This window comes from Sapajus apella, unplaced genomic scaffold (genome assembly GCF_009761245.1).
Source record: "Sapajus apella isolate SASKATOON/1434 unplaced genomic scaffold, GSC_monkey_1.0 scaffold10, whole genome shotgun sequence".
NCBI classification, from domain to species: domain Eukaryota; kingdom Metazoa; phylum Chordata; class Mammalia; order Primates; family Cebidae; genus Sapajus; species Sapajus apella.
In genome coordinates, this window is record NW_022436950.1 from 9,283,497 (window position 1) to 9,297,511 (window position 14,015).

At 41.1% G+C, this 14,015-nt stretch overlaps 1 protein-coding gene across 2 annotated transcripts in view; it reads right to left on the reverse strand.

The window, feature by feature from the left end:
• The window catches only part of CAB39 (calcium binding protein 39), a 102,491-nt gene that overhangs the window by 50,429 nt on the left and 38,047 nt on the right, over positions 1–14,015 (reverse strand). For both annotated transcript variants that reach the window (XM_032277948.1, XM_032277949.1), the window contains exon 2: positions 6,091–6,247. In XM_032277948.1, coding sequence (XP_032133839.1) covers positions 6,091–6,204 — 114 coding nt within the window. In that variant the 5' untranslated portion in view covers positions 6,205–6,247. The remainder of the gene's footprint in view (positions 1–6,090; positions 6,248–14,015) is intronic.

Genomic DNA, 14,015 nt, shown 5'->3' on the forward strand with positions numbered 1-14,015 from the left:
GTTTCTATTGAATGTATATCTATTTTGCAACATTATAAAGCTGAAAATTCTTAAGTCAGGGACCATTTGTACTTTTTTTTTATTTGGTGACAGAGTCTCTGTCATCCAGGCTGGAGTGCAGTGGCACAATCTCGGCTCACTGCAACCTCTGCCTCCCTCATTCAAGCAATTATCCTGCCTCAGCCTCCTGAGTAGCAGGAACTACAGGTGCGTGCCACAACGCCAGGCTAATTTTTGTATTTTTAGTAGAGACGGGGTTTCACTAGGTTGGTCATGCTATCTCTAATCCTGACCTCAAGTGATCCATCTGACTTGGCCTCCCAAAGTGCTGGGATTACAGGCATGAGCCACCACGCCCAGCCACCATCTGTACTTTCTAAATGACCAAAACATGTTATAAAATCATATACTGGTAAAAGTTCCTTTCAAAGTACAGAATATAAAAAGTACCTTCATATAGTTTCATGCTCTGTAATGCAACAAAGAAACCACCAATTGTGTGGTATTAAATATTTTAAATTATCTGAAAAGCTATTAAAATACTGGTCTCTGTTCCAACTACACATCTATGAGGTCAGATTATTATTATTTTTTTTTGAGAGAGAATCTTGCTTGTCACCCAGGCTGGAATGCAGTGTTGTGATCTCAGCTCATTGCAACCCCTGCCTCCCAGATTTAAGAAATTCTTATGGCTCGGCCTCTCAAGTAGCTGGGAATACAGGCGTGCACAAAAATTAGGCCTGGCTAATTTTTGTATTTCTGGTAGAGACAGGGTTTTGCCATGTTGGCCAGGCTGGTCTTGAACTCCTGGCCTCAAGTGATTTACCCACCTCAGCTTCCCAAGGTGTTAGAATTACAGGCATGAGCCACCGTGCCCAACTTTAAGTATACATTTTCTTTATATACTTAAAGCAAAATAATGTTTGAGCAGTCTGAATAGAAACATAGATATGAGAATCCAGCTGTTTTCTATTAAGCTAGACACTGAGATTTTCAAAACTTAAAACAATGCTACACTTCTCACTAAATTTTTTGTTTTGGACAATATGGTTATTTTTCATAAAAACCACATTATTTATAACTTGTAATGAGCTTATTCCTTTTAAATGTATTAAGAAATATTTTTAAATTTTTCAGTTTTAATTTCTAATAAGGTAGCATCAATAGATAAAGCATCTATACTTCCATGAATCTCTTTTGGGTCCTCAATAATAAAATAGATCTTGAGACCCAAAAGCTTAAGAAATGTGCTCTCTCATCACATCAGTACATTCTATTGCTTTTGTGGCACTTGCTGCCACCTGAAATTTTTACTCAGTTATGTTTACTTATTTACTGTCCAGCTTAATTAGAACAGAAGCTTAGAAAGAACAGCAACTTTGTCCATCTTACTATTATATCCCCAGCGCCTAAAATCTGAGCATTTAGTAGGTGTTCAGTATGATTCTGATGAATAGGATGAATGTAATGAGTACATGACATATTTAGCCACAGACAAAAGATGAACCATTTTAAATTTGTTTTTTTTTTTTTTTGAGTCTTGCTCTGTCACCCAGGCTGGAGTGCAGTGGCACAATCTTGGCTCACTGCAACCTCTGCCTCCCAGATTCAAGCGTTGCTCCTGCCTCAGACTCCTGAGTAGCTAGGATTACAGGCGTGAGCCACCACACCCGGCTAATTTTTATATTTTTAGTAGAGATAGTTTCACCATGTTGGTCAAGCTGGTCTCCAACTCCTGACCTCATGATCCACCCATCTCAGCCTCCCAAAGTGTTGGGATTACAGGTGTGAGCCACCGTGCCCAGGTGAACCATTTTTAATTTATGGGACATACATTTATCCTTTTATCAATTTGCAGTTTTAGGATAAGGATAAAGGAATACCACTGAGGGAAGTTCCAGAAGGCAAGTATCAATCACCTCTGTGGGGTGATAAGACCCCTCTGTGGGGTCTGCTCTCTCCTGACTGCCTCTAGAGCCCAGTCATGGATAACACCTCTGCTTTTTGCCGGCTGTAGCCGTCTCCACCTCGTGGAAGCCCCGTAGGCTATCAGGACTTCTGCATGTTTCCTAAAGTTGAAGATGTCCAGCAGTGAGAGGGAGGCCAACTTAAGTGCTATTACCCTCTGAATTAGTAGACGTTAATGTGGTTCAGTCAAACTTCTTGAGGTCACTTTGTTTCTGGTTTCTGGGGCTAAACTTTTCATATTTTTATATCCCATTGACGAATAAAATGAGAAATGTACTTGAATCCCGTGTTTACAGTACCACTTACCTTACCCAAGGAAATTCTCTTAGAATCTATATTCTCTTACTAAAATTGTTTCAATTAATCTATTTTCCCACTCCAAAGGGCATTAGAAACATTGAAAAGAATGAGAAAATGAAAAGAAGCTGGGTTAAGCTTAACATCAGTTAGCAGCACATACCAAAAGATTACAACAAGCAATAAAAGAAAATATAGACAGAGCAGAAATGATAGCCCATAGGCACCGAAGCCAGGACCATTTAGAGTAGGAATAATTAGTTATATACTCCTCAAACTCACCTGAAAGCATCCATACTGCACTGCAATATAATAATATTTATAACAGAAATCCTGGCTGGGTACGCTGGCTCATGCCTGTAATCCCAACAGTCTGGGAGACCAAGGAGGGTGGATCACAACGTCGAGTTCAAGATCAGCCTGGCCAAGATGCGGAAACCCCATCTCTACTAAAAATATAAAAATAAGCTGGGCGTGGTGGCAGGCGCCTGTAATCTCAGCTACTCAGGAGGCTGAGGCAGAGAACTGCTTGAACCTGGGAGGGGGAGGTTGCAGTGAGTTGACAGCACGCCACTGCACTCCAGTCAGGGCGACAGAACCAGACTCCATCTCAAAAATAAAAATAAAAATAGAAATCCCAAATCAAATGATTATGATATTCTATCTAAGAAGTAACAACAGATACAGATGATACAACAACTATGCTGCTTAATTACCCTGAACTGAGGTACCACCTTAGTTCCAGTACCATCGTACTCCAGCCTGGTATTATTATTATCATTATTTATTGCATTTTAGGTTTTGGGGTGCACGTGAAGAACATTTAAGATTGCTGCATAGGTATACGCATAGCAGTGTGGTTTGCCGCCTTCCTCCCCATCACATATATCTGGCATTTCTCCCCATATTATCCCTCCCCAACTCCCCAACCCCTGCTGTCCCTCCTTTATTTCCCCCCCATAGATCCCAGTGTGTGATGCTCCCCTCCCTGTGTCCATGTGTTCTCACTGTTCAACACCCACCTATGAGTGAGAACATGCAGTGTTTGATTTTCTGTTCTTGTGTCAGTTTGCTGAGAATGATGGTTTCCAGGTTCATCCACGTCCCTACAAAGGACAGGAACTCATTGTTTTTTATAGCTGTATAGTATTCCATGGTGTATATATGCCACATTTTCCTTGTCTAGTCTATCATCGATGGGCATTTGGGTTGGTTCCAAGTCTTTGCTATTGTAAACAGTACTGCAATGAACATTCGTGTGCATGTGACCTTATAGTAGAACGATTTATAATCCTTTGGATATATACCCAGTAACGGGATTGCTGGGTCAAATGGGATTTCTATTTCTAGGTCCTTGAGGAATCACCACACTGTCTTCCACAATGGTTGAACTAATTTACACTCCCACCAACAGTGTAAAAGTATTCCTATTTCTCCACATATCCTCATATATGTCTTCTTTTGTAAAATGTCTGTTCATATCCTTCACCCATGTTTGAATGGGCTTCTTTTTTTTTTTTTTTTTTTTTTTTTTTTGTAAATCTGTTTTAGTTCTTAGATTCTGGATATCAGCACTTTGTCAGATGGGTAGATCGCAAAAATTTTTTCCCATTCTGTTGGTTGCCAATTCACTCTAATGACTTTCTTTTGCTGTGCAGAAGCTGTGGAGTTTGATTAGGTCCCATTTGTCTATTTTGGCTTTTGTTGCCAATGCTTTTGGTATTTTAGTCACCAAGTCCTTGCTTATGCCTATGTCCTGAATGGTTTTGCCTAGGTTTTCTTCTAGGGTTTTTATGGTGTTAGGTCTTATGTTTAAGTCTTTAATACATCTGGAGTTAATTTTAGTGTAAGGTGTCAGGAAGGGGTCCAGTTTCTGCTTTCTGCACATGGCTAGCCAGTTTTCCCAACACCATTTATTAAACAGGGACTCCCGTCATTGCTTGTTTTTGTCAGGTTTGTCAAAGATCAGATGGTTGTAGACATGTGGTGTTGCCTCCGAGGCCTCTGTTCTGTTCCATTGGTCAATATCTCTGTTTTGGTATTATTAATGGTATGTCATATGTATGTATTTTTTTGAGACGGAGTCTCACTCTGTTGCCCAAGCTGGAGTGCAATGGCACGGTCTCAGCTCACTGCAACCTCTGCCTCCCGGGTTCAAGCGATTCTCCTGCCTCAGCCTCCCGAGTAGCTGGGATTATAGGTGTCTGCCACCCGCCCAGCTTATTTTTGTATTTTTTAGTAGAGACAGCATTTCACCGTGTTGGGCAGGCTGGTCTCAAACTCCTGACCTTGTGATCCACCCGCCTCGGCCTCCCCAAAATGCTGGGATTACACGTGTGAGCCACTGTGCCCAGCCCAGTATGTCATACTTTTTACTGTTAAGTACTTACATGTGTGTAAGAAAATGGCTGCTTACTGTTAGCATATCAATTCAGAGTCAGGAATGATGATGATGATGCCAAAGAACCATAGACTGAGACATTGGTGGCTGATACAGCAACATCTTTGCCTCTGACAGTTCAATGTACACAAATTTCATTTAATGCACAAATTTAAAATATTGTATAAAATTACCTTCAGTCTATATATATACATATATATAAAACATAAATGAATTTCACATTTGGACATGAGTCCCATCCCCAAGATATCTCATTATGTACATGTGAATATTCCAAAATTTAAAAAAAAAAAATCCAAACTCTGAAACACTTCATATTCCAAACATTTTGGGTAATGATTCTAAACCTCTACAATTTACTTAGAGAAACAAAGACCAGATCATGAAGGTCCTATGTGTTACAAGAAGAGACTACACTGAAGATGTAAAGCAGAGATGATGTTTAAAAAGTACAGTAAGAAGACTACTGCTAAAATTACAAAGACGAAAAATCACAAAGACTATGACCAACTTCTTCAAGAAAGCATGGAAATCAGGCCGGGCATGGTGGTTCACACCTGTAATCCAAGCACTGCGGAGGCCAAGGTGGGCAGATCACCTGAGGTCGGGAGTTCATGACCAGCCTGACCAACATGGTGAAACCTCATCTTTATTAAAAAAACAAAAAAAAGAGAATGGAAATCAGAACTGATTCATAAACAATTTAAGGAGTTGAACAAGATTTAGTGGAAAATGATGTTTTGGGGAAGAGAGGGCAAGACACAGTGGGATGAATGTCAGGTTTTGGACTGTGGTGACTGGGTAGATGGAGATACTTGGCATGGATACAGAGAACACAGGAAGAAAACCAGGAGGGGTGTCCTGTCTGGAAGATTGTGGGGGAAGCGCTGATTTCAAGAATCAGGTAACTGTGACACTTGCATCTCTCAAGCTGCCTGCCTGGCCTTCTTTCAAGTGTACTTTACTTCCTTTTGTTCTTGCTCTAAAACTTTTTAATAAACTTTCAGTCTTGCTCTCAGCCAACCAACCAACCAAGCAGATAACTGGTAATTGTAATCCTAGCACTTTGGGAGGCTGAGGCAGGAAGATCGCTTGAGGTTAGGTATTTGAGACCAGCCTGGGTAACAAAACACAACCTTGTCTCTACAAAAATAATTGATAATAAATAAGAATCAGGTAAAACACTTTAAGAATGAAATAAACTCAATTTAAATAAACCCAAAAACCTGAGAAAAGTTAGAAATCTATTTGTTAGATGAAAGTACAGAAGAAAAAACGTGTTGCGATAGCAGCATATGTTGCTTTTTTAGATGTTATTTTTAAAACCCAAAATAAACCCAAATTGGGACTTACGATTTCTCAAATAAATTGTCTTACACTTGCTAATTAAGAGATTTCAAATATAAATAAAGCCAAATCCATACCTTTTCTGCTTTTTTGTCAGAAATGTCTTGCTTTTCCAGAACGGCCATGCTCTCCTTCAGATTCTTTACAATGTCTGCTGGAGATTTGTGAGACTTCCCGAACGGGAACGGCATGACGGCAGGGGCAGGGGCCTCCGCTGCACTCCGCCTGTGCTACCTGGAACACAGCACAAGGCTCATGTGAGCAAACACTGGAATCAATAGACGACAGACTTTGTAAATACTCATCTGGGAAGAAAACCAATGTTTGGGAAAGTCATTTTACATAACTTTCAAAATAAGTAGGAATGGGGAAATCCACGAACATATGCAAGAAATGATAATACAGATCCTTAGAATTACAGAACACTGTATTTTTCAAAACATTTTATTTTTCTTTTCATACAAATCAACTGCTCTCCTAACCACCCAAATGAGGACAAACATGCTGACTGCTGCTGCTGAGGTAGGGAGCAGCAGCTCCCACTCACAGGGCAACCGCTACTGCCAGGCCTGATGCTGAGTACTAGAATTCATCATCTCATGGAACCCTTTCTAGCAATCTCCTGCTCCTCTTTACCGGTGAAGTCTAGAAAGGTTGAGAGTTAGGCTCAAGGTAATAAGTGGTCAAACAAGCTTAGGTCTGTGTTGATCACCACATTTTACCTCGAATTGACAGGTATGTATTATACAGCTGAGGCAACTGGGGCAAAAAGTTAGGTAAGGTGTTTTGCCAAACACCACTCGCAACAGCCTACCATCTAGGTCTCTCCAGATGCTCTTTTCCTGGTGTTCACATTGCTCCTCCTAAGCACCCCAGTGGGGTGCCCTGAATACGGCAAGTACTTCCTCAGCACACCCATTCTCTTATTCAGGCAGTCACAGGGTCTCAGAGCTGGAGAAAAGCCTGGATGGCGGCAAAAACCTTTCACTAGATTCTTTAACTTCCTATGTGACAGTTGTCAACATGTACTCTCTTTGCCTGGATTTGACCATCTCCTATGAAAGAACTCACTGGATAAAACTCTGGATGATGAACTTCTGGAAGTTCTTAATTTTTTGTGGGCAGTAGAAAACAACATTTCAACCACATAAACCACAGTATTACATCATCTAAAAGGAGGACATGCAACTATTCCAAAAAGGCACTATGAAGAAACAAAGTTAACAAGACAAACAATGGAAGTGACTTGGGAACATGTTGGAAGTTACCATTTTTCAGTAAAAAAAAACTAGGAGATGTTAAACTCACAGGCACTAAACAGTCTCATATCAGACACCAAAAGATGATACTTTTCAGAAAAACCTTACGGATCACTTAGATCATTGGTTTTCAGACTGTCAGTTTCAACACGCTTTATTTAACTGCCCAGGTGCTCCCCACAAACACCCAAGCAAGAAGAGGTGGCTCTCAGACACCAAACCTACTTTGTTTTCCTTCTATGTAAACTCAAAAATACCTCCATTGCATAGTATCATAACACTGATTTTGAGCTTTGCTTAAGATTTCATTTGATGAAAAAACTTGAGTGTTCTTTCTCCTTAGTTTGAAATAGTGACTTACATATTTGTTCATAAACAATAAATGTTTAAAACATGCAAATGAATGCAATATTAAGCCTACAACTAAATCATAAACAAGTATGTTATTTCTCAACATATTCTGAAGTGAACTGTTCTGACCAATCTCTAACCCCAAATATTGCCTACCTCACCTTGTCACCTTGTAAATCCTTTTTTGATAAAATTAAAACTACATTTTAATTAACCAAAGAAAAACAATCTAATGCATGTCCTTTGTCTTAGGTTCTTAAATAGCCAAGGATTTTTGGTTTTGTTTTGGAGACAGAGTCTCGCTGTGTCATCTAGGCTGGAGTGCAGTAGTGTGATCTTGGCTCACTATAACCTCCACCTCCCAGGTTCAAGCGATTCTCATGTCTCAGCGTTAGCCTCCCAACTAGCTGAGACTATAGGTGTGAGCCGCCACACCCAGCTAATTTTTGTATTTTTAGTAGAGATAGGTTTTTACCATGCTAGCTAGGCTGGTCTCAATTCTTGGCCTCAAGGGATTCACCCACCTCAGCCTCTCAAAGTGCTGGGATTACAGGTGTGAGACACCATGCCCAGCCATAAAATCCAAGGATGTTTAAGTCCACTTCTAAATAACTTTTCTATGCCTAGAAGTCTGAACTGACATTAGGGGAGTCACTCTCAACTAGCTGTCATATGATCGCTCTACAAGCTAGACGGGACACAAAGCCTGGATCATTCTTTTCCATTACTTTTTCCTTTGGGCAGGGGGGCATGCAGGTTGCTTCTCCAAAAACAGTGGATCACACTCACAGTATGTCCTCTGAAAATATTATCTTTCCTATCTGTAACTTTGCAAATAATAGCAGTGATGTGGAGGGTGGGAATGTTTAGTGGTATTTTGCAGGAAGTGTTATGGTGCTATGCAACAGAGATATTTTCAGCTCTGGCTCAATGGTGAAAGGGATGTGACTTTCCAGGGTAACAGAGGTTTTAAAAGTCCTATCATACACCGAACGCTGGTTATAGCAGAAAGAGTATAGCCACCAAAGAGAACACATATATAAAGTGCTTCTGCGTGGGCAAGGGGAGCCATGACATAATCATTTCTGTTAATATACCAGGCAGCTAAGATTTTACAGAACATATGAACTAGTAAGAACGTATTCGGAAGAAATATAAGCCAGGTGATGTGGCTCACATCTGTAATCTCAGCATTTTGGGAGTCTGAGATTGGGGGATTGCTTGAGGTCAGGAGTTTGAGACCAGCCTCAGCAACACAGTGAGACCCTGTCTCTACAAAAAATTTAAAAATTAACTGGACATGGTGGTGCATGCCTGTGGTCCCAGCTAGCTACTCAGGAGGCTGGCTGGAGAATCACTTGAGCCCAAGAGGTAGTGACTGTGCCACCGCACTCCAGTCTGAGTGACAGAGTGAGACCCTGCCTTAAAAAATTTAAATAAGAAGGAAAAGGAACACAGTAACAACTACCCGAAACAAGAAGTGACATTCCTCCGCAGAATCCAATCATACTAGTAAAGTTAATAAATCATTTTTCATGATTTAGTTTTAAAAATACAGTTAAAGGTTGGGCGCGGTGGCTCATGCCTGTAATCTCAGCATTTTGGGAGGCCAAGGTGGGAGGACTCCAGCACTTTGGGAGGCCAAGGTGGGAGGATCACAAGGTCAGGAGTTTGAGGCCGGCCTGACCAACATGGTGAAACCCTGTCTCTACTAAAAATGCAAAAATTAGCCGGGCACGGTGGAGTGTGCTCCCATTGTGCTTACATGGTGGCGTGTAATCCCAGCTACTCAGGAGGCTGAGGCAGGAGAATCGCTTGAACCCAGGAGGCAGAGGTTACAGTGAGCTGAGATCCCACCACTGCACTCTAGCCTAGGTGACAGAGTGAGACTCTGTCTCAAAAAAAAAAAAAAAAAAAATCCTCTTTATTTTTAAAGTATGAGTATAATTAATTCTCAACAATCATTTATGTCCTCAGGCTCATCAACTCAATACAGTTACCCAAGCTTTTGGTAGGCATAAACAAGGAAATAACACTCCCCAAAACTTCTGCATGAAAAAATTTGTTTCTTATGTTCAGGTTTGCTAAGTATTAAGCTTAAATGTCTTCCCCAGCCATGTAGCTGCCTGATGTGGTTTCAGTCAATGATTGACTGCATTATACGACAGTGGTCCCATAAGATTATAACGGAGCTGAAAAATTCCTATCACTTAGTTGTCTGTGTTACAAATACCTACAGTATTCAACACAGTAACATGCTGTACAGGTTTACAGCCTAGACAAGCTATATCACATAGATTACTATGTAGTTGGTTATACCATCTAGGTTTGTGTAAGTACTGTACACTCTATGATGTTTGCACAATGACAAAATTGCCTGGTGCATTTCTCAGAATGTATTCCAGTTGTTAAGCAACACAGGAGTTAATTCCTTCACAGGATAATACGTGACCTTCAGACAATGCTCAAATGATACCAAAGACACCTTTAAGAGTGAACTCTTCAGCTGGTACTGATTTCTCCCAAGGAGGGAACACTGCCTTCCAAAGGGCCTGGTCCACCATCAAGCCATTCAGAATACTCTGTGACCTTGAAGGATGTGAAGCACATCTGAGTTTTGAAAGTGACAATCCCTAGAGTATGGAGATGCCCAAGTTGGAAGTAGCAATGGTTCTAGAAGGGTTACAGTGGTATAAAGATATATTTCACCATAACAATCCACCTGCCTTTCTCATCTCCCCTTATCATCAGCAGTATTTCCTTTTACACATATTTAGAAGAATTTAAGGGAATAACAAGAATCCACTGGTTAAGTTCTTCAATAACTTTTCACTGCTCTTAGAATAAAATCCAAATTCCTTGACCCCAAACCCAAAAACAAATGCAATAAACGCAAAGATAAACACCTGGAGCTTAATTAAACTGAAGAGCTTTTGTATGGCAAAAGGAAACAGTCAGCAGAGTAAACAAACAACCCACAGAGTGGAAGAAAATCTTCACAATTTATACATCTGACAAAGGACTAATAATCCAGAATCTACAACAAGCTCACACAAATCAGTAAGGAAAAAACAAACAATCCCATCCAAAAGTGGGCTAAGGACATGAATAGACAATTCTCAAAAGAAGATATACAAATGGCCAACGAGCATTAAGAAAAAATGCTCAGCATCACTAATAATCAGGGAAATGCACACCAAAACCACAATGCGATACCACCTTCTTGCTGCAAGAATGGCCATAATCAAAAAATCAAAAAATAGATATTGGCATGGATGTGGTGATCAGGGAACACTTCTATACTGCTGGTGGGAATGTAAACTAGTACAGCCACTATGGAAAACAGTGTGGAGATTCCTTAAAGAACTAAAGGTAGAACTACCATTTGATCCAGCAATCCCACTACTGGGTATCTACCCAGAGGAAAATCGTGGAACCAATCCAAATGCCCATCAATCAACAAGTGAATAAAGAAACTGTGGTGTGTAGGGTAGGGGTCGGGGGGTGGGTGGGGTGTGTGTGTGTGATGGAATACTACTACTCAGCCATAAAAAGGAATGAATTAACAGCATTTGCAGCAACCTGGATGAGACTGGAGACTATTATTCTAAGTGAGGTAACTCAGAAATGGAAAGCCAAACATCATATGTTCTCACTGATATGCTGGAGCTAAGCTTTAAGGACGCAAAGGCATAAGAATGGTAAAACAGATTTTGGGGAGTTGGGGAGAACTGGGGGAAGGGGGTGAGGGATAGAAGAGTACAAACAGGCCAGGCACAATGGCTTACGCCTGTAATCCCAACACTTTGGCATGCCAAGGCAGGTGGTTCACCTGAGGTCAGGAGTTTGAGACCAGCCTGGCCATCATGGGGAAACCTTGTCTCTACTAAAATACAAAAATTAGCTGGGCATGGTGATGCGTGCCTGTAATCCCAGCTACCAGGGGGCTGAGGCAGGAGGATGGCTTGAACCTGGGAGGTGGAGGTTTTAGTGAGCTGAGATTATGTCACTGCACTCCAGCCTGGGCAACAGAGCGAGACTGTCTCAAGTTTTAAAAAAAAAAAAAAAAAAAAAAAAAAAAGACTACAAATATGGTGCAGTCTAACCTGCTTGGGTGATGGGTGCGACAAAACCTCACAAGTCACCACTAAAGAACTTGTCACCAAATACCACCTGTACCCCGAAAACCTATGGGGAAAAAACATTAAAAATAAATAAATAAAATCCGAATTCCTTACCATGGCCCTCTAGGTTTTACCTATCCCGAACTCACAGCCCAGCCTCTGGCCTTCATCCTAGAGGTTCAGACACCCTGGTGTCCTTTCTGCTCCCCAAACTAATTCTAAGCTAGAATATCACATTTACATATATGGTAAAATAATAATTTTAAAATTTAGATATGGGCGTATGGGTTTTCATTGTTACTGAATTTTACTGTTACGTCCTAACTTTTTCTTAACATTGTTTAAAACAGCCTTAACTATGTTTTAGGCATAACTGAAGTTCATGAAGATAATGAACAGAAATAGATATTACAATTAAAAAACTCATTTGGCTTCCAAATACAATTCCCTTGTCCCTTAAAAAATGGGTTTCTTTTTTTTTTTTCTTTTTTGAGATGGAGTCATGGTCAGTTGCCCAGGCTGGAGTGCAGTGGCACAATCTCAGCTCACTGTAACCTCCACCTCCCACGTTCAAGAAACTCTCCTGCTTCAGCCTCCTGAGCAGCTGGGACTACAGGTGCCTGCCAACATGCCAAGCTAACGTTTGTATTTTTAGTAAAGACAGGGTTTCACTGGGTTGGCCAGGCTGGTCTCAACTCCTGAACTCATGATCCGCCTGCCTCAGCCTCCCAAAGTGGTGGGATTACAGGTGTGAACCACCGCACCCGGCCAAAAATGGTTTATAACAAACCTCAGCAGGATTCCTTGGGCTAAGCCAAAATTACTAATGTGACTGGAACAAAGCCAGATGCTAACAGGATTCTAATGGGCTGTTGCAATCCATACCTACTATGGAGATAGGCTTGCTTCTGATGATAATTATTGGTGTATATTAGAATCCCAAAGTGGTGATGTTAAGGGGTGTTAACATATTACTTTCTTTTTTTTTTTTTTTTTGAGACGGAGTCTTGCTCTGTTACCAGTCTGGAGTGCAGTGGCTCAATCTTGGTTCACTGCAATCTCCGCCTCCTGGGTTCAAACGATTCTTCCACCTCAGCCTCCCGAGTAGCTGGGACCACAGGCGTGTGCCACCACGCCTGGCTAATTTTTTTGTATTTTTAATAGAGACAGGGTTTCACCGTGTTGGCCAGGATGGTCTCAATCTCTTGACCTTGTGATCCGCCTGCCTAGGCCTCCCAAAGTGCTGGGATTACAGGCGTGAGCCACCGCGCCCGGCCAACATATTACCTTCATATGAAATGAACACTTAGGACAAGCTGAATCTGCATGGACATTTAGTTTTCCCCTTTCGCTTTCATGCACTGCTCTCCACTAGTTGTTTTCCTCTCTCTCCCAATGCCCTTTCCTTTCCTGCATCTATTTATTTCTTTATTTTCCTTTCTGAATTTAATTCAATGACTCATCTCTACTCCAATGTCGATGTCCTTCAAGGTTCCACTCTTGGCTGTCTCCCTATGTTCCCTCTGGGTGATCTCATCTATGTTTTCAACAATCTGAAATCCATTTCCAGCCCGACCAATGGCCTACCTTTCCAACTCTGCTTCCTACAGATGTCCTCCAGGCAATCCAAATCTCCTCTAAGTCCTGCTTCTTTTTCAGTGTTCCCCTTCACAGTGAATGGATCCACTGTTCACCCCATCACTAAACTTGATTGTCATAGCAAACTCTACTCAACTTTTCCATATATATTCAGCTCATGAATTTAGTCAATTTTATTTTCTAAGTCTGTCTTTACAGACATCAAGGCTAGATCCTTACCATTCTCCACAAAAGCCAGTTGTCAGTGGGGTCAATATCACCTCTAGGGGATTACTATGGTCTGAATATACCTCAAAATCTATAGGTTGGAAAATTTAATTTCCAATGCAAGTGCTGGGAAGTGGAAACTAACGGGAGGTGTTTAGGTCATGAGGACTCTGCCCTCGTCACTGTAACAAAGGCTTACAGAAGTGGATTGCTCTCTTCTGCCATTGTGAAGACACAACATTTGTCCCTATTTTGACCTTCCAGCTTTCACTATGTGAGGATGCAGCCCTCCCCAGATTCTGAATGCCAGCACCTTGATCTTGGACTTAGTCTTCAGAACTGCGAGAAGTATCTCTCTGTTCTTATAAATTACCCAGACTCAGGTATTACAGCAGTATAAATGGAATAAGACAGAGACGCTGTGGGAAATCTGGCTGTCAATGATTGGGACATTTACTGACA